The 20530-nt window shown below is 59.0% G+C and overlaps 1 protein-coding gene across 1 annotated transcript in view; it reads right to left on the minus strand.

Annotated features, from left to right (window-relative positions):
• The window catches only part of SMC1A (structural maintenance of chromosomes 1A), a 40601-nt gene extending 20551 nt beyond the window's left edge, over positions 1 to 20050 (minus strand). The window contains exons 1-12 of the mRNA XM_082300442.1: positions 19842 to 20050; positions 19175 to 19363; positions 17785 to 17897; positions 15486 to 15689; positions 13252 to 13490; positions 12114 to 12372; positions 11467 to 11607; positions 11299 to 11381; positions 9948 to 10155; positions 5838 to 6023; positions 3653 to 3832; positions 1011 to 1157 (exon numbers count right to left, since the gene is read on the minus strand). Coding sequence (XP_082156568.1) covers positions 1011 to 1157; positions 3653 to 3832; positions 5838 to 6023; positions 9948 to 10155; positions 11299 to 11381; positions 11467 to 11607; positions 12114 to 12372; positions 13252 to 13490; positions 15486 to 15689; positions 17785 to 17897; positions 19175 to 19363; positions 19842 to 19950 — 2058 coding nt within the window. The 5' untranslated portion in view covers positions 19951 to 20050. The remainder of the gene's footprint in view (positions 1 to 1010; positions 1158 to 3652; positions 3833 to 5837; positions 6024 to 9947; positions 10156 to 11298; positions 11382 to 11466; positions 11608 to 12113; positions 12373 to 13251; positions 13491 to 15485; positions 15690 to 17784; positions 17898 to 19174; positions 19364 to 19841) is intronic.
• Positions 20051 to 20530: the final 480 nt, after the last annotated feature.

Here is a 20530-nt window from a genome sequence, read left to right on the forward strand (position 1 = left end):
TCAGTTTGGGTTTTTAGGGTCAGTTTGGGGTCAGTTTTAGGGTCACTTTGGAGGTTTAGGGTCAGTTTTAGGGTCAGTTTGGGGGTTTGGGGTCAGTTTTAGGGTCAGTTTGGGGGTTTGGGGTCAGTTTTAGGGTCAGTTTGTGTTTTTGGGGTCAGTTTGGGTTTTTAGGGTCAGTTTGGGGTCAGTTTTAGGGTCAGTTTGGTGGTTTAGGGTCAGTTTTAGGGTCAGTTTGGGTTTTTGGGGTCAGTTTGGGTTTTTAGGGTCAGTTTGGGGTCAGTTTTAGGGTCAGTTTGGTGGTTTAGGGTCAGTTTTAGGGTCAGTTTGGGTTTTTGGGGTCAGTTTGGGTTTTTAGGGTCAGTTTGGGGTCAGTTTTAGGGTCAGTTTGGTGGTTTAGGGTCAGTTTTAGGGTCAGTTTGGGTTTTTGGGGTCAGTTTGGGTTTTTAGGGTCAGTTTGGGGTCAGTTTTAGGGTCAGTTTGGTGGTTTAGGCTCAGTTTTGGGTTTTTGGGGTCGGTTTGGGTTGTTAGGGTCAGGTTTGAGGTCAGTTTTAGGGTCAGTTTTGGTTTTTAGGGTCAGTTTTGGTTTTTAGGGTCAGTTTGGAGTCAGTTTTAGGGTCACTTTGGAGGTTTAGGGTCAGTTTTAGGGTCAGTTTGGGGGTTTGGGGTCAGTTTTAGGGTCAGTTTGGGGGTTTGGGGTCAGTTTTAGGGTCAGTTTGTGTTTTTGGGGTCAGTTTGGGTTTTTAGGGTCAGTTTTGGTTTTTAGGGTCAGTTTGGAGTCAGTTTTAGGGTCACTTTGGAAGTTTAGGGTCAGTTTTAGGGTCACTTTGGGGGTTTGGGGTCAGTTTTAGGGTCAGTTTGTGTTTTTGGGGTCAGTTTGGGTTTTTAGGGTCAGTTTGGGGTCAGTTTTAGGGTCACTTTGGGGGTTTAGGCTCAGTTTTAGGGTCACTTTGGGGGTTTAGGCTCAGTTTTAGGGTCACTTTGGGGGTTTAGGCTCAGTTTTAGGGTCCCACCTTGAGCTCCTCCGTCAGCCGCTCCTTCTTCTCCTTGAGTTTGTCCACGGCCTTCTCGTCCCAGCGCCGCGCTTTGGCCTTGAGGTCGCTGGCGCCGCCCGAGATCACCCCCGACTTCTGGAACAGCGTCCCGTCCAGGGCCACCGTCTGCGGGACAGCCAGGGTCACCCAGGGCACCTACGGGCACCTACGGGCACCCAGGGGCAGCCAGGGACAGCCAGGGACAGCCAGGGGCACCCAGGGCACCTACGGGCACCCAGGGACAGCCAGGGACACCCAGGGCACCTACGGGCACCTACGGGCACCCAGGGACAGCCAGGGGCACCCAGGGACAGCCAGGGTCACCCAGGGCACCTACGGGCACCTACGGGCACCCAGGGGCAGCCAGGGACAGCCAGGGACAGCCAGGGGCACCCAGGGCACCTACGGGCACCTACGGGCACCCAGGGGCAGCCAGGGACAGCCAGGGACAGCCAGGGGCACCCAGGGGCACCCAGGGACAGCCAGGGACAGCCAGGGGCACCCAGGGGCACCCAGGGCACCTATGGGCACCTACGGGCACCCAGGGACAGCCAGGGTCAGCCAGGGACAGCCAGGGCACCTACGGGCACCTACGGGCACCTAGGGACAGCCAGGGACAGCCAGGGACAGCCAGGGGCACCCAGGGCACCTACGGGCACCTACGGGCACCCAGGGGCACCCAGGGACACCCAGGGACAGCCAGGGACAGCCAGGGACAGCCAGGGGACATTGGGGACACCCAGGGACACCCAGGGCACCTATGGGCACCCAGGGACAGCCAGGGCACCTATGGGCACCTACGGCCACCCAGGGGCACCCAGGGACAGCCAGGGTCACCCCCGACTTCTGGAACAGCGTCCCATCCAGGGCCACCGTCTGCGGGACAGCCAGGGTCACCCAGGGCACCTACGGGCACCTACGGGCACCCAGGGGCACCCAGGGACACCCAGGGACAGCCAGGGTCACCCAGGGCACCTATGGGCACCTACGGGCACCCAGGGACAGCCAGGGACAGCCAGGGACAGCCAGGAACAGCCAGGGGCACCCAGGGCACCTACGGGCACCTACGGCCACCCAGGGACAGCCAGGGACAGCCAGGGGACATTGGGGACAGCCAGGGTCACCCAGGGGCACCCAGGGGCCGGAGGGGGTCATGGGGGTCACGGGGCACCGGGGGGGGCTGGGGCTGCTTTGGGGCCGTTTTTGGGGTCCCTCGTGCTGCCGGTGCCCCCCGGGGCGATGGGGGCTGCGCTCGGCTGGGTTGGGCTGGGTTGGGGGTGGTTTTGGGCTGTTTTGGGGGATTTTTCGGGCTGTTTTTGGGGTGCTTTGGGGATATTTTTGGGGTGGTTCTGGGGTGTTTTTTGGGGATATTTTTGGGCGGTTTTGGGGATATTTTTGGGGTGGTTCTGGGGTGTTTTTTGGGGATATTTTTGGGCGGTTTTGGGGATATTTTTGGGGTGTTTTGGGGATATTTTTGGGGTGGTTCTGGGGTGTTTTTTGGGGATATTTTTGGGCGGTTTTGGGGATATTTTTGGGGTGTTTTTGGGGATATTTTTGGGGTGGTTCTGCGGTGCTTTGGGGATATTTTGGGGGTGTTTTTGGGGTATTTTTGGGGTGGTTCTGGGGTGTTTTTTGGGGATATTTTTGGGGTGGTTCTGCGGTGTTTTGGGGATATTTTTTGGGGTGGTTCTGCGGTGCTTTGGGGATATTTTGGGGGTGTTTTGGGGGATATTTTTGAGGTGGTTCTGGGGATATTTTCGGGGTGGTTCTGGGGTGGTTTTGGGGATATTTTTGGGCGGTTTTGGGGATATTTTTGGGGTGTTTTGGGGTGGTTCTGGGGTGGTTTGGGGATATTTTGGGGATGTTTTTGGGGATATTTTTGGGGTGGTTCTGCGGTGTTTTGGGGATATTTTTGGGGTGGTTCTGGGGTGGTTTTGGGGATATTTTTGGGGTGGTTCTGCGGTGTTTCGGGGATATTTTTTGGGGTGTTTTGGGGGATATTTTTGGGGTGTTTTGGGGGATATTTTTGGGGTGGTTCTGGGGTGTTTTTTGGGGATATTTTTGGGCGGTTTTGGGGATATTTTTGGGGTGGTTCTGGGGATGTTTTTGGGGTGGTTCTGGGGTGTTTTGGGGATATTTTTGGGGTGGTTCTGTGGTGCTTTGGGGATATTTTGGGGGTGTTTTGGGGGATATTTTAGGGCTGTTTTTGGGGATATTTTTGGGGTGGTTCTGTGGTGCTTTGGGGATATTTTGGGCTGTTTCGGGGATATTTTTGGGGTGGTTCTGGGGTGTTTTTGGGGATATTTTTGGGCTGTTTTTGGGGATATTTTTGGGGTGGTTCTGGGGATGTTTTTGGGGTGGTTCTGGGGTGTTTCTGGGGATATTTTTGGGGTGGTTCTGGGGACATTTTTGGGGTGTTTTTGGGGATGTTTTTGGGGTGTTTTTTGGGATATTTTTGGGGTGGTTCTGGGGATGTTTTTGGGCTGTTTTGGGGATGTTTTTGGGCTGTTTTTTGGGATATTTTGGGGTGGTTCTGCGGTGTTTTGGAGATATTTTTGGGCTGGTTTTGGGGATATTTTTGGGGTGGTTCTGGGGTGGTTTTGGGGCCGTTTTTGGGGTACCTTGTGCCGCTGGTGCCCCCCAAAGGCGATCCTCCTGGCGTCCTCCACGTTGTCGCACACCAGCGCGTTCCCGCAGGCGAACTGCAGCGCCTTCTTGATGTGGGGCGGCTCGTAGCGGATCACATCGATCACCAGCTTGGCCCCCCGCAGCTCCCGCAGCTTCTCGTCCGTGGGCTTCACCTGGAACCCCAAAAACGGGGGGTTATAAACCCAAAAATGGGGTTAAAACCCCAAACAGGGCACCCAAACCTCCCCCAGCTTCTCATTGGTGGGGCCTTCACCTGGAACCTCAAAAACAGGGGGTTATAAACCCAAAAATGGGCACCCAAACCCCCCACAGCTTCTCATTGGTGGAACAGCTTCTCGTTCACCTGGAACCCCAAAAATGGGGTTAAAACCCCAAACAGGGCACCCAAACCCCCCACGGCTTCTCATTGGTGGGGGCTTCACCTGGAACCCCAAACTGGGGGGGTTATAAACCCAAAAATGGGGTTAAAACCCCAAACAGGGCACCCAAACCCCCCTCAGCTTCTCATTGGTGGAGCTTCACCTGGAACCCCAAAAACAGGGGGTGAGAACCCCAAAAATGGGGTTAAAACCCCAAACACGGCACCCAAACCCCCCCCAGCTTCTCATTGGTGGGGCCTCACCTGGAACCCCAAAAATGGGGGGTTATAAACCCAAAAATGGGGTTAAAACCCCAAACAGGGCACCCAAACCCCCCCCAGCTTCTCATTGGTGGGGCCTCACCTGGGACCCCAAATTGGGGGGGGCAGGACCCCAAAAATGGGGTTAAAACCCCAAACAGGGCACCCAAACCCCCCACAGCTTCTCATTGGTGGGGCTTCACCTGGAACCCCAAAAACGGGGGGGTTACAAACCCAAAAATGGGGTGACGATCCCAAATCAGTGTCAGGACCCCAAAAATAGGGTAAAGCCCCAAAAATGGGCACCCAAACTCTCCCAGGAGCTCCTGCAGCTTCTTGTCTGTGGGTTTCAGCTGAAAACCCAAAGCTGGGGGGTTATAAACCCAAAAATGGGGCCAAAAGCCCAAATCGGGGTCAGGCCCCCCAAAAATGAGGGGGTTGTAAACCCAAAAATGGAGTCAGGAACCTAAAACAAGGCACCCAAACCCCCCGCAGCTTCTCCTCCATGGGCTTCACCTGGAGCCCCAAAATCAGGGGGTCAGGAACCCAAAAATGGGGTCACAATCCCAAATCGGGCTCAGAACCCCAAAAATGGGGTCACAATCTCAAATCGGGCTCAGAACCCTAAAACAGGGCACCCAAATTGCCCCACAGCTCCTCATCCGCGGGCTTCACCAGGGCACCCCCAAAATCGGGGTCAGCTCTGGGGTCCCCAAACCCCTCACAAGGTCCCTTCTGACCCCAAACCCCATTTTGGGGTTGCACCTTGAGGCAGTCGAGGGGCAGGAAGGTCTCGGGCTCCCCAAACCTCTCAGAGGGTCCCTGCTGACCCCAAACCCCTCAGAGGGTCCCTGCTGACCCCAAAGCCCGTTTTAGGGTCCCTGCTGACCCCAAAGCCCTCAGAGGGTCCCTGCTGACCCCAACGCCCTCAGAGGGTCCCTGCTGACCCCAAACGCTGTTTTAGGGTCACACCTCGAGGCAGTCGAGGGGCAGGAAGGTCTTGGGCTCCCCAAACCCCTGACAGGGTCCCTGCTGATCCCAAACCCCATTTTTGGGTCCCCTGCTGACCCCAAACCCTTCACAGTGTCCCTGCTGGCCCCAAACCCCATTTTAGGGTCCCCACCTCGAGGCAGTTGAGGGGCAGGAAGGTCTCGGGCTCCCCAGACCTCCTGCTGACCCCAAACCCCGTTTTGGGGTCACACCTCGAGGCAGTCGAGGGGCAGGAAGGTCTCAGTCCCCTGATGACCCCAAACCCTTCACAGTGTCCCTGATGGTCCCAAAGCCCATTTTGGGGTCACACCTCGAGACAGTTGAGGGGCAGGAAGGTCTCGGGCTCCCCAAAGCCCTCAGAGGGTCCCTGCTGACCCCAAAGCCCTCAGAGGGTCCCTGCTGACCCCAAACCCCATTTTGGGGTCGCACCTCGAGGCAGTCGAGGGGCAGGAAGGTCTCGGGCTCCCCAAAGCCCTCAGAGGGTCCCTGCTGACCCCAAAGCCCTCAGAGGGTCCCTGCTGACCCCAGACCCTGTTTTAGGGTCACACCTCGAGGTAGTCGAGGGGCAGGAAGGTCTCGGGCTCCCCGCGCTGCTCCTTGATGTACTGGATGCAGTCCCTGCCCGTCTTCTCCGAGTCCACGATGATGGCGTCCATGTTCTTGCCCAGCACCTTGGTCACGGCGATCTGGTACTTCTTCTGTGTGGGCTGGCACAGGTCAATGAGGCGGCCGTACTGAGGGGGGACAGCAGGGATGGGGTCAGGGACAGCAGAAATGGGGTCAGGGACAGGAGTTATGGGGTCAGGGACATCAGAAATGGGGTCAGGGACAGCAGGGATGGGTTAGGGGACAGCAGAAATGGGATCAGGTTCTTCTGTGTGGGCTGGCACAGGTCAATGAGGCGGCCGTACTGAGGGGGGACAGCAGGGATGGGGTCAGGGACATCAGAAATGGGGTCAGGGACAGCAGAAATGGGGTCAGGGACAGCAGGGATGGGGTCAGGGACAGCAGGGATGGGGTCAGGGACATCAGAAATGGGGTCAGGTTCTTCTGTGTGGGCTGGCACAGGTCAATGAGGCGGCCGTACTGCACGGGGGGGACACGAGGTATGGGGTCAGGGACATCAGAAATGGGGTCAGGGACAGCAGGGATGGGGTCAGGGACAGCAGAAATGGGGTCAGGGACAGGAGATGTGGGGTCAGGGACAGCAGGGATGGGGTCAGGGACATCAGAAATGGGATCAGGTTCTTCTGTGTGGGCTGGCACAGGTCAATGAGGTGGCCGTACTGAGGGGGGACAGCAGGTATGGGGTCAGGGACAGCAGGGATGGGGTCAGGGACATCAGAAATGGGGTCAGGGACAGCAGAAATGGGGTCAGGGACAGCAGAAATGGGGTCAGGGACAGGAGTTATGGGGTCAGGGACATCAGAAATGGGGTCAGGGACATCAGAAATGGGATCAGGGACAGGAGTTATGGGGTCAGGGACAGCAGAAATGGGGTCAGGGACAGCAGAAATGGGGTCAGGGACAGGAGTTATGGGGTCAGGGACAGCAGGTATGGGGTCAGGGACAGCAGAAATGGGGTCAGGGACAGCAGGTATGGGTTAGGGGACAGCAGAAATGGGATCAGGTTCTTCTGTGTGGGCTGGCACAGGGCAATGAGGCGGCCGTACTGAGGGGGGGACACGAGGTATGGGGTCAGGGACAGCAGATGTGGGGTCAGAGACAGCAGAAATGGGGTCAGGGACAGCAGGGATGGGGTCAGGGACAGCAGGGATGGGGTCAGGGATACTGGAAATGGGATTGGGAACCTCAGAAATGGGGTCAGGGACATCAGAAACGGGGTCGGGTTCTTCTGTGTGGGGCGATGAGGAGGCCGTACTGAGAGGGGGACAGCAGGTATGGGGTCAGGGACAGGAGATGTGGGGTCAGGGACAGGAGTTATGGGGTCAGGGACAGGAGATGTGGGGTCAGGGACAGCAGGGATGGGGTCAGGGACAGGAGATGTGGGGTCAGGGACAGGAGTTATGGGGTCAGGGACAGCAGGTATGGGGTCAGGGAGCTCAGAAATGGGGTCAGGGAGCTCAGAAATGGGGTTGGGCACCCCAGAAACGAGGAGAGGAACCCCAAAACGGGGGCAGGTGAGGGGCCCGGGCGGGGCTTGGGGCGCAGATTTCGGGGAACACATTCGGGGTTCCGGATTTGGGGTCCGCGTTTGGGGCGTCCCTCACCACGGATTTGGGGTTCAGCTGAGGGGGTTGGGGGCAGTTTTTGGGGCACGCATTTTTGGGGTTCCAGGGCACACATTTGGGGTGTTCAGGGGAGGGGTCTGGGGCTGTTTCGGGGCAGTTTTTGGGGACCAGGTTTGGGGTTTCCCACACCACGGATTTGGGGTTCAGCTGAGCGGTTTAGGGGAAGTTTTTGGGGGTTTGGGGCACACATTTTGGGGTTGTGGGGCAGTGTTTGGGGTTCCAGGGCACACATTTTGGGGTTTTGGGGCACACATTTTGGGGTTGTGGGGCAGTTTTGGGGGGTTTGGGGTAGTTTTTGGGGTTTTAGGGCACACATTTTGGGGTTTTGGGTCAGTTTTGGGGCACACATTTTGGGGTTTGGGGGCAGTTTTTGGAGCAGTTTTTTGGGTTTTGGGGCCCACATTTTGGGGTTTTGGGGCCGTTCTTGGGGTTCCAGGGCACATATTTTTGGGTTTTGGGGCACACATTTTGGGGTGTCCCTCACCACACAGCTGGGGTTCAGCTGAGGGGTTTTGGGATAATTTTTGGGACCCAGATGTGGGGTTTCATTCGCCATGGATTTGGGGTTCAGGTGAGGGGTTTGGGGGAGGTTTTTGGGGCAGTTTTTGGGGTTTAGGGGCACACATTTTGGGGCATTGGGGCAGTTTTTGGGCTTTTGGGGCAGTTTCTGGGGTTTGGGGGCAGTTTTGGGACCGTTTTTGGGGTTTTGGAGCACACATTTTGGGGTTTTGGGGCAGTTTCTGTGGTTTTGGGGTAGTTTCTGGGGGCAGTTTTGGGGCAGTTTTAGGGCAGTTTCTGTGGTTTTGGGGCAGTTTTGGGGCAGTTTCTGGGGGCAGTTTCTGCGGTTTTGGGGCAGTTTCTGGGGGCAGTTTTGGGGCAGTTTCTGTGGTTTTGGGGCAGTTTTTGGGGCAGTTTCTGGGGGCAGTTTTGGGGCAGTTTTGGGGCAGTTTCTGGGGGCAGTTTCTGGGGGCAGTTTTGGGGCAGTTTCTGTGGTTTTGGGGCAGTTTTGGGGTGGTTTTTGGGGCAGTTTTTGGGGCAGTTTCTGTGGTTTTGGGGCAGTTTCTGGGGGCAGTTTCTGGGGGCAGTTTCTGGGGGCAGTTTCTGGGGTAGTTTTTGGGGCAGTTTCGGGGGTAGTTTTTGGGGCAGTTTCGGGGCAGTTTCTGTGGTTTTGGGGCAGTTTTGGGGCAGTTTCTGCGGTTTTGGGGCAGTTTTGGGGTGGTTTTTGGGGGCAGTTTCTGGGGGCAGTTTTGGGGCAGTTTTTGGGGCAGTTTCTGGGGGCAGTTTCTGGGGGCAGTTTTGGGGGCAGTTTTGGGGCAGTTTTTGGGGGCAGTTTCTGGGGCAGTTTCTGGGGCAGTTTCTGCAGTTTTGGGGCAGTTTCTGTGGTTTTGGGGCAGTTTCTGGGGGCAGTTTCTGGGGGGCAGTTTCTGGGGGGCAGTTTCTGGGGGCAGTTTCTGCGGTTTTGGGGCAGTTTCTGGGGGCAGTTCTGGGGCAGTTTCTGCGGTTTTGGGGCAGTTTTGGGGCAGTTTCTGCGGTTTTGGGGCAGTTTTGGGGTGGTTTTTGGGGGCAGTTTCTGGGGGCAGTTTTGGGGCAGTTTTTGGGGGCAGTTCTGGGGCAGTTTCTGGGGGCAGTTTTGGGGCAGTTTCTGTGGGCAGTTTTGGGGCAGTTTCTGTGGTTTTGGGGCAGTTCTGGGGCAGTTTCTGCGGTTTTGGGGCAGTTCTGGGGCAGTTTCTGCGGTTTTGGGGCAGTTTCTGGGGGCAGTTTCTGGGGGCAGTTCTGGGGCAGTTTCTGGGGCAGTTTCTGGGGGCAGTTTTGGGGCAGTTTCTGGGGGCAGTTTCTGGGGCAGTTTCTGGGGACAGTTTTTGGGGGCAGTTTCTGGGGCAGTTTCTGGGGGCAGTTTTGGGGCAGTTTCTGGGGCAGTTTCTGGGGGCAGTTTTGGGGCAGTTTTTGGGGGCAGTTTCTGGGGCAGTTTCTGGGGCAGTTTCTGGGGGCAGTTTCTGGGGCAGTTTCTGGGGGCAGTTTCTGGGGCAGTTTCTGGGGGCAGTTCTGGGGCAGTTTCTGCGGTTTTTGGGGGCAGTTTTTGGGGGCAGTTTCTGGGGGCAGTTTCTGGGGCAGTTTCTGGGGACAGTTTCTGGGGACAGTTCCTGTGGTTCTGGGGCAGTTTCTGTGGTTTTGGGGCAGTTCCTGTGGTTCTGGGGCAGTTCCTGTGGTTTTGGGGCAGTTTTTGGGGGCAGTTTCTGGGGGCAGTTTCTGGGGACAGTTCCTGTGGTTCTGGGGCAGTTCCTGTGGTTCTGGGGCAGTTCCTGTGGTTTTGGGGCAGTTCCTGTGGTTTTGGGGCAGTTCTGGGGCAGTTTCTGCCGTTTTGGGGCAGTTTTGGGGCGGTTTTGGGGCGGTTTTGGGGTCCCTCACCACGGAGCCGGGGTAGAGGCGTTTGATGCTGTCCATGATCTCGGCCTTGCGCTGCTGCCGGCTGCTCTCCTGGCGGTCGATGCGGGCGTCCCCGAGCTGCTCCATCACCTGGTTCAGCTCCTTGTTGATCTCGTCGATGCGGCGCTTGGCCAGCTCCACCTCCTCGGTCAGCTCGCCCTCGAGCCGCTTCTGCTCCTCCAGGGACTGCCTGGGGGGGGAAATGAGATTTGGGGGGGGTTTGGGGGGGTTTAGGGGGTCAGTCCCAGCCTCTGGAGCCTCTTCTGCTCCTCCAGGGATTGTCTGGGGGGAGGAAATGGGGATTTGGGGGGGTTTAGGGGGTCAGTCCCAGCCTCTGGAGCCTCTTCTGCTCCTCCAGGGATTGTCTGGGGGGAGGAAATGGGGATTTGGGGGGGTTTAGGGGGTCAGTCCCAGCCTCTTCTGCTCCTCCAGGGACTGCCTGGGGGGGAAATGAGATTTGGGGGGGTTTGGGGGGTCAGTCCCAGCCACTTCTGCTCCTCCAGGGATTGTCGGGGGGGGGGGGGGCAACAAGATTTGGGGGGGTTTAAGTGAGGTTTGGGGTTCAATCCCAGCCATTGGAGACCCTTCTGCTCCTCCAGGGATTGTCGGGGTGGGAAATGGGGATTTGGGGGGGTTTGGGGTTCAATCCCAGCCCCTGGAGCCTCTTCTGCTCCTCCAGTGAATGCCTGAGGGGGGGGAACAAGATTTGGGGGGGGGGGGGGGTTTGGGGGGTCAGTCCCAGCCTCTTCTGCCTCTTCTGCTTCTCCACGGATTGTCTGGGGGGTAAATGGGGATTTGGGGGGATTTGGGGGGGTTTGGGGGGTCAATCCCAGCCCCTGGAGCCCCTTCTGCTCCTCCAGGGATTGTCAGGGTGGGAAATGGGGATTTGGGGGATTTGGGGGGGTTTAGGGGGTCAGTCCCAGCCACTTCTGCTCCTCCAGTGAATGCCTGGGGGGAAATGGGGATTTGGGGGGGTTTAAGTGAGGTTTGGGGGGTCAATCCCAGCCCCAGAGCCTCTTCTGCTCCTGCAGGGACTGCCTGGGGGCACAAAGGGGGTTTGGGACACTTCAGGGAGCACCTTGAGGCCACGGAAATGGGATTGTGGGGATGGGGACACCTTGGGGACAGCGATGGGGACACGAGACCCCTCAGGGACCCCTTGAGGACCCCTCCAGCCCCCTGGGGAAAGGGACATGGGGACATGAGACCCCTCAGGGACCCCTTGGGGACCCCTCCAGCCCTCTGGGGACACCTTGGGGACAGCGATGGGGACATGAGGCTCCTCAGGGACCCCTTGGGGACCCCTCCAGCCCCCTGGGGACACGGGACCCACTTGCTGGTGGCGATGTACTCCTCGAGCTTCTCAATGCGCTTCTGGTTCTCCTCGATCTCCCGCAGCTTCTGCTTGATCTTGGCCTGGGGACAGAGGGGACAGGGGGGATCAGGGGGTGCCAGGGGGGCTCTGGGGGTCCTGGAGGGGCTTTGGGGACCCCCAGCTCACCTCAGTCTCCACCTTCTTCCTCTCCTCCAGGTCCAGCCGGTCCTGGTCGGCTTTTTGGTCGCGGTTGAACTTCTCGAGCTCCTGGGCCAGCGTGGCCGCGCGCTTGCTGGCCTCCTCCTTCAGCCGGTGGTACTTCTTCACCTGTCCCAAACCCCATGGGATCAGCATGGAGGGAGCAGGGCTCTGCTCTTCCATCCCATCCCATCCCATCCCATCCCATCCCAAACCCCACGGGATCAGCATGGAGGGAGCTCCAGGGGCAGCTCAGGGCCTGGGCCAGGGCTCTGCTCCTCCATCCCTCCCCAAATCCCACCTGGACCAGCCCGTACCTGGTTCTCCTCCACAGTGAGATTCCTGCCCTGCTCTGGCTCTGTTTCTCCACCCCCAAATCCCACCTGGATCTCCAGGGTCAGGTCTCTCCCTTGGCTCTGGCTCTGCCCCTTTCCCAAAATCCCCAAACCCCACGGGCCCATCCTGTACCTGGTTCTCCTCCAGGGTCTCTCCCCTGGCTCTGCCCCTTTCCCAAAATCCCCAAACCCCACGGGCCCATCCCGTACCTGGTTCTGCTCCAGGGTCAGGTCCCTGCCCTGGCTCTGGCTTTGTTTTCCCACCCCTCCATCCCCAAACCCCACGGGCCCATCCTGTACCTGGTTCTCCTCCAGGGTCAGGTCTCTGCCCTGGCTCTGGCTCTCCTCCTCCATGCGCTCCTCGAACTCCTGCCGGGATTTCTCCACGGAGAGCATCTCCTTCTCCAGCTCGTCCATGTCTGCCTTGCGTTTCTTGTACTGCTTCTGGGCGTTCTGCAGCGACTTCCGCGCCGCCTCCAGCTTCTTGATCTTGTGGGACGTGTTCTCCTTGGCCTTGATGTACTGGGGCCGCTTCTGGTTCAGCTCCGAGTCCTTCTCCCTGCGGAAAACCCCCGGATGAAGCCCCCCCAAGGAAGTCCCTCCCCGGTTTTGGGGTGGTGCCGGTGCCCAGTTGGGGTTTGGTGCATCCTCCCCTCCCCACAACGGGATAATCCCATGGGAGAACCGCTAGGAGGGCGTTGGGAAAGGAGTTTCATGGATTTTCCCAGAATTAATGGAGCCTGAGAGGTTTGGGATCGATTTTGGAGCAGTGCTGGGGACTGGGGGAAATGGGGAAACTGGTCTGTGGGGCTTGGGGGTGGATTTTCCCACCAGGTAGGGAGGAATTCCCACATCCAGCCCAAAAACAGGGAATGCACCCTTTGGAAACACCCAGATTGAGCAAAAATCATGGAAATCAGGGAATCACCAGGGCTGGCAAATCCCAAAATCCTGGGATGCACCCACTGAGCCCCATGAGAACTTCCCCAGGAAGGGATCCTGGAGCTGGGATCGGCCCCAATCCCGAGCTGAAATCCCAAAGGGGCTCTGGAGGCGCTGGAAGGAAATCTCCCTTCAGGTCCTTTCCAACCCAAACCCGAGGGCTGGGAAAGCTGGGGCTGCCCGGCTGGGGTGGGATGAGCTCCCTGGAAGGTTCCCTGCCCACGGTGGGAGATGAACCCACATGAGCTCTAACCCCATTTTTAACCCATTCCAACCCCAAGCATTCCAGGATTCCAGAGCCCTTCCCCTATGGAGACAGGCTGGGAAAGCTGGGATTGTCCAGCTGTGGCTGGATAACACTTGGAACAACCTGGTCTGTGGAGTTCCCCTGCCCAGGGCAAGGGCGGTTGGAACGAGGCGGATTTCCCACCCCACCCCAACACTCCCCGAGCCCCCAAATCCCAGGATTTCCCGGGATTCCCCCGGCCCAGCTCACTTGATCTCCTTCTCGATCTGCTGCTGCTCCCTCATCATCTTGCCCAGCTCCTTCTTGCGGTCCTTGAGCTCGTCCTCCACCCTGTCCATCCTCTTCTTGTCCTTGTCGATCTCGCGGTTCTTCAGCCCCAGCTCCTTGTTGAGTTTCTCGATCTCGGCCTCGTTGTGGAAGAGTTTGAAGAGCTGCAGCTGCACCTGGGCCCGAACCACCTCGTCCTTGAGGCGCTGGTACCGATCCGCCTGCGGGGGCACGGAGGGGACGTGGGATGGGAGCCACACGGAGCTTCCCGGGCCCGGGGCTCGGCCCTGGCTCTGCCCAGGAGCCTCCTGAACCCAGGGATGGGCCCTGGCTCTGCCCAGGAGCCTCCTGAACCCAGGGATGGGCCCTGGCTCTGCCCAGGAGCCTCCTGAACCCAGGGATGGGCCCTGGCTCTGCCCAGGAGCTTCCCGGGCTCTGGCTCTGTCCAGGAGCTTCTCAAACCCAGGGATGGGCTCTGGCTCTGCCCAGGAGCTTCCCGGGCTCTGGCTCTGCCCAGGAGCTTCTCAAACCCAGGGATGGGCCCTGGCTCTCCCCAGGACCTTCCCGAGCCCTGGGTCTCTCCAGGACCTTCCCAACCCCTGGCTCTCCCCAGGACCTTCCCAAGCTCTGGGTCTCTCCAGGACCTTCCCAACCCCTGGGTCTCTCCAGGACCTTCCCAAGCTCTGGGTCTCTCCAGGACCTTCCCGAGCCCTGGCTCTGCCCAGGACCTTCCCAAGCTCTGGCTCTGCCCAGGACCTTCCCGAGCCCTGGGTCTCCCCAGGACCTTCCCAAACCCTGGGTCTCCCCAGGACTTTCCCAACCCCTGGCTCTCCCCAGGACCTTCCCAAGCTCTGGGTCTCTCCAGGACCTTCCCAAGCTCTGGGTCTCTCCAGGACCTTCCCGAGCCCTGGCTCTGCCCAGGACCTTCCCAAGCTCTGGCTCTCCCCAGGACCTTCCCGAGCCCTGGGTCTCTCCAGGACCTTCCCAAGCTCTGGCTCTCCCCAGGACCTTCCCAAGCTCTGGCTCTCCCCAGGACCTTCCCGAGCCCTGGGTCTCTCCAGGACCTTCCCAAGCTCAGGGCTCAGCCCGAGGGTGTCCCTGGTCCCTCCCCAGCTCCCCTTTCCATCCCGACCCTTCTCCCACGACAATGGGAGGCTCTGCCTCATTCCTCTTGCTCCTTCCCTTTCCCATCCTTCCCTTTTGCCACGACTCAACAGAAGCCTCTCCCCTGTTCCTTTTCCTCCTTCCCACCCTTCTTCTTCAACGACAACGTGAGGGTCTCCCTCGTTCCTTTGTGTCCTTCCCCTCTCCATCCTTGCCCTTTTTCCATGATTTAACACAAGACTCTCCCTCTTTCCCTTCCCTTCCTTCCTTTCCCATGACATTGGGAAGGTCTCCCTCGATCCTTTCCCACTCTTCCCCTTCTTTCCATAACTCAAGGATCTCCCTCGTTCCTTTTCCTCCTTCCCCTTCTCCATCCCGACCCTTCTTCCACGAATCCATGGAAGGGAACCCCCATTCCTTTCCCATCCTCCCCCTTTTCCCATCACTCAAGAACCTCCCTTGCTCCTTTTCCTCCTTCCCATCCCTCTTTTTCTGTGTCTCCCTCACTCCTTTTGCTCCTTTCCCACCCTTCTCTTCCTCGTTCTTCTCCTTTTCCCCGACAATGTCCAAGTCTCCTCTTTCCCTTCCCCCTCCTGACCCTTTTTCCATCACTCTACGGGAGGATCTCCCATACTCCTTTCCCATCTTTCCACTTTTCCCAGGATTTCACAGGGAACTCTCCCTCATTCCTTCTCTTTCCCATTCTTCCCCTTTTTCCATGACTCAACAACAGAGTCTCCCTCGTTCCTTTCCCTCCTTCCCCTCCCCCTCCTGACCCTTTTTCCGTGACTCAATGGGAGGATCTCCCGTGCTCCTTTCCCATCTTTCCCCGGGATTTCACAGGGAAATCTCCCTCGCTCCTTCCCTCTCCATCCTTCCCCTTTTTCCACAACTCAACAAGGAACTCTCCCTCATTCTCCTTCCCAACCTTCCTTTCCCACAGGAACACAAGAATCTCCCTCACCCCCTTCCCTCCTTCCCTTTGCCCTCCCCAAACTCCTCAGGGACCATCCGGAATCGCTTCCACTGCCTCATTCCAGCCCCGCTCCCGTCCCCACCCATCGCTGTTTGACACCAAACCCGCTTTTCCTGGGATTCTGAGCGTTCCCCACCTCCTCCTTCTCCTGCTTGGCCTCCTTGCGCTCGGCAGCGATGTTCTTCTTGCGGTGGTAGTTGAACTGCGTGTCCTCCTCAGCCTTCACCATCTCCTTCTTGCGCTTGTCGTACTCGGGGGCCAGCTCCCCGGAGCGGCTGATCTCCTCGAAGAGCGCCGTGCGCTCCTTCGGGTTCTTCATGGCGATGGACTCCACGGCTCCCTGGAAAAATAACGGGGTCAGGGGTGCCTAAATCCCTGAGAGAGATCCCTAAATCCTCACTGGGGTCCCTAAATCCTGTCAGGGATCCCTAAATCCCCACAGGGAGCGGCTGATCTCCTCGAACGGCGCCGTGCGCTCCTTCGGGTTCTTCGTGGCCATGGACTCCACGGCTCCCTGAAAAGTCAGAGATGGTCCTAAATCCTGCCAGGGATCCCTAAATTCAAACTGGGGGTCCCTAAATCCTGTCAGGGATCCCTAAATCCCCACTGGGGGTCCCTAAATCCTGTCAGGGATCCCTAAATCTCCACAGGGAGCGGCTGATCTCCTCGAAGAGCGCCGTGCGCTCCTTCGGGTTCCTCGTGGGGATGGACTCCACGGCTCCCTGCAGGAATAACGGGGTCAGGGGAATCCCTAAACCCTGTCAGGGGTGTCTAAATCCCTGAGAGAGATCCCTAAATCCTCACTGGGGTCCCTAAATCCTGTCAGGAATCCCTAAATCCCCACTGGGGTCCCTAAATCCTATCAGGGATCCCTAAATCCCCACTGGGGTCCCTAAATCCTATCAGGGATCCCTAAATCCCTACTGGGGGTCCCTAAATCCTGTCAGGGATCCCTAAATCCCCACTGGGGTCCCTAAATCCTGACAGAGTTCCCTAAATCCCTACTGGGGTCCCTAAATCCTGCCAGGGATTCCTAAATTCACACTGGGGTCCCTAAATCCTGTCAGGGATCCCTAAATCCCCACTGGGGTCCCTAAATCCTGTCAGGGATCCCTAAATCCCCACTGGGGTCCCTAAATCCCTGAGAGAGTTCCCTAAATCCCCACTGGGAGCGGCTGATCTCCTCAAAGAGCGCCGTGCGCTCCTTCGGGTTCCTCGTGGGGATGGACTCCACGGCTCCCCAGGAAAATGGGAATCAGAGATGGTCCTAAATCTTAATAGGGAATCCCTAAATCCCTTTGAGGGGGTCCCTAAATCCCTGCAGGGTCAGGGGGATTCCCATGGGGAGGGGCTGATCTCCTCGAACGGCGCCGTGTGCTCCTGTGGGTCCTTCACAGACACGGATTCCACAGCTCCCTGTGGGAATAACGGGCTCAGGGGGATCCTAAATCCCTGAGAGATCCTTAAATCCCCGCTGAGGGTCCTTAAATCCCTGTGAGGAGTCCCCAAATCCCTGTGAGGAGTCCCCAAATCTCCACAGGGAGCAGCTGATCTCCTCGAACGGCGCCGTGCGCTCCTTCGGGTTCCTCGTGGGGATGGACTCCACAGCTCCCCAGGAAAATGGGAGTCAGGGAGGCCCCAAAACCCCCAGGGGTGCTCCCCAAATCCTGACAGGGTGCTCCCCAAATCCTGATGTGGAGGTGGGAGATCCTAATGGGGAAGGGCAGTTCCCAGAAGGGGCCGATCCCAAACAGCACCAGGTGCTCCTGTGGGTCCTTCATGGCCATGGATTCCATGGCACCCCGGGAAAAGGGGGGTCAGGGGGGTCCCCACATCCCCACGGGGGGGTGGGGAATCCCAGTGGGGATGGGGGATGTGGGGAGACCCCCCCCAAATCCCCACGGGGGGCTGGGGTCTCCCAGGAGCGGCCGATCCCAAACAGCACCAGGCGCTCCTGTGGGTCCTTCACGGCCATGGATTCCATGGCACCCCGGGAAAAGGGGGGTCGGGGGGGCCCCCAAATCCTTGGGGGAGTCTGGGGGATCCCTGTGGGGAGGGGGGTTCGGGGAGACCCCCCCCAAATCCACATTGGGGGTCTGGGGTCTCCCTCAGGGAAGGGGCAGTTCCTGGGAGGGGCCGACCCCCCCTCCATCAGCAGCTCGGGGTCCTTCGTGGCCCCCTGTGAAAAGGGGGGGCTCGGGGGTCCCCAAATCCTCACCTGAGGCCCCCAAATCCCCACGGGGGCCTGGAGGATGCCTGGGGGGGGGATGAGGGGGGAGAACCCCCCAAATCCTCATGGGAGTCCCCAATGCCTGGAAGTCCAAAAACCTCCCCTAAACCTCCACACCCTGCCCCGAAATCCCCCTAAAGCCCCTCTAAACCTCCCCAAAAAAACCCCAAATCCCCCCAGACCCCCTTCCCAAGCCCCCCCTCACCTGGAAGACGAGGAAGTTCCTGGCCTTGATGAGGATGCCCAGCTTCTCCAGCTCCTCGCTGTACTCGCTCAGCTGCACCACCCGGTTGTTGATCTTGTACTCCGAGGAGCTGCCTGGGATGGGCATTTTGGGGGGTCAGGGGGCTCCCCCAAACCCTAAACACCCCAAAATGTGTCCCACAAACCCTGACACACCCAAAAAGTGCCCTCCTTACACCCACACTGACATAGGCGAAGGTGCAGCCCTCGGGCGCTTCCTTGGAGCTGCCTGTGCTGGGGATTCTGGGAGGATTTTGGGGATCACAGGGGCTTCCCCAAACCCTAAACACCCCCAAAATGTGCCCCACAAACCCTGACACACCCAAAATGTGCCCCACAAACCCTAAACACCCCAAAATGTGTCCCACAAACTCTGAGACACCCAAAATGTGCCCTCCTTATACCCACACTGATGCAGGTGAAGGTGCAGCCCTCGGGCGCTTCCTTGGAGCTGCCTGTGCTGGGGATTCTGGGGGGATTTTGGGGATCACAGGGGCTCCCCCAAACCCTAAAGACCCCAAAATGTGCCCTCTAAACTGTGGCCCCCAACCCTGTGGCCCCCAAAATGTGCCCCTTGTCCTCACACTGAAGGAAACAAAGGTGTGGCCCTTAGATCCCTCCTCAGAGCTGCCTGTGCTGGGGAGTTTGAAAGGGATTTTGGGGGGTCAGAGGGGCCCCACCAACCTCTAAACCCCTCAAAATGTGCCCACCAAACCCTAAACCCCCTAAACTGTGCCCTCTTTATACCCACACTGATGCAGGTGGAGGTGCAGCCCTCAGGCCCCTCCTTGAAGCTGCCTGTGCTGGGAATTTGGGGGGACCACAGGGGCTCCCCCAAACCCTAAACACCCCAAAATGTCCCACAAACTCTGAGACACCCAAAATGTGCCCTCCTTATACCCACACTGACATGGGTGAAGGTGCAGCACTCAGCCCCCTCCTTGGAGTTGCCTCTGCTGGGGATTTCAGGGGACCACAGCGGATCCCCCAAACCCTAAACTGTGTCCCCCAAACCCTAAATCCCCTAAACTGTGCCCTCCCCAACTCTGTGACCCCCCAAATGTGCCCCCTTTGCACCCACCCTGATGCAGGTGAAGGTGTGCTCCTTGGCCCCCTCCTTGGAGCTGCCTGTGCTGGGGGCTTGGGGGTGATTTTGGGGGGTCAGACGGATGCCCCCAACCCCTAAACCCTCCCCAAATGTGCCCCCCCCAAGCCCCTGTGCCCCTCCAAACCCACAAATCTCATCCAAGACACCCCATAAATCCCCCTTTACCCACAGCTCCATCCCCAAACCCGCCCATAGCAGCCCCAAAAACCCCAGAAGTGTCCCCAAATCCGTGTCTCCCGCGCACCGACGATGACGCGGGCGAAGGTCCGGTCCTCGGCGCCCTCCTCCGAGTACACCATGCTGACGAAGGCCCGGCTGGCCGCGGGTTTCCCCACGGGAGCGCCGTGGATCAGATCCCGCAGCGTTTTCACCCGCAGGTTGCTCGTCTTCTCGCCCAGCACGAAGCTGATGGCGTCCATCAGGTTGGACTTGCCTGGGGGGGGACACGGGGCTCAGCGGATCTGGGGGTCTGCAGGGGGATGGGGGAGCCCAGGGAGCGGAGGGTTTAGGGGGAAGCCAGGGAATGGGGGGGGGAGCCCCGGGAATTGGTGAGGGGGGACCCCATGGAATGTGGGGACCCCAGGGAATTGAGGGGGGACCCCAGGGAAAGAGGAGGGAGGCGAGGGGGGAGTCCAGGGAATGGGGGGGAGGAGCTGAGGGGGGGCTCAAGGGATTCGGGGGAGGGTGAGGGGGGATCCAGGGAGTGAGGAGGGGGTGAGGGAGGGCTGTAGGGAATGGGGGGGGGACCCCAAAGCTCAGGAGGAACCCCAGGGAATGGGGAGGGGGGGGGAGGAAGGGAACGGGGAATCCCTCCGGACAGGGTGGGAGGAGGGAGCGGGGCGGTGTGAAGAATTCCCCTCAGACCATCACGGGAGCGGCCTGGACCCCCCCAGAGCACCCCCGGGACCCACCGGAGCCATTGGGGCCGATGATGGCGGTGAAGCGGCGGAAGGGCCCGATGATCTGCCGGCCCTTGTACGACTTGAAGTTCTCGATCTCGATGAGCTTCAGGAAGCCCATGTTGGGGGATCCCGGGAGGGTCCCGGGGGTCTGAAGGGGTCTCGGGGGTCTCGGGCCGGGGCCGCGGCCGGAGGGCGGGAAAGCGGCGGCTGGGGCGGCCGCTAAGGGACCGGGCGCTGCGCCTCGCGATTGGCTCCCATCGCTGTCAATCTTCCCCTTAACCCCGCCTCCCCGCCGCTCATTGGCCGGCAGTTTGCTGTGGCGGCTTTGTGGTGCCACGCCTCGCGATAGGCTGGCGCTGCTGTCAATCTTCGCCTGAACCCCGCCCCCCAACTTTCCATTGGCCGCCAATTTGAACGCGGGATTGGTGGCGCGAGCGGGCTCATTTGCATGGAACGTACCAAGTCTGGAGGGAGGGAGGGGGGGAGGAGGGGGAGTGGAATGGGCCGCCCCGTCGCCATGGGAACGGGGGGAGGCAATGGGGACAAAGGGGGCCGCAAATTGGGGGATTTTCGATAAAAATCGGGTTTCTTGGTGATCGCGACAATAAACCTTGGGACAAGATTTATTGCTCGGTGTGAAGGATACAGAATGTTTTGTTCACTAAATATCAAGTAGCAGGAAACCAGCTGCCTATACC

This window comes from Coloeus monedula, assembly GCF_965178545.1.
Source record: "Coloeus monedula genome assembly, chromosome: 39".
NCBI lineage: Eukaryota > Metazoa > Chordata > Aves > Passeriformes > Corvidae > Coloeus > Coloeus monedula.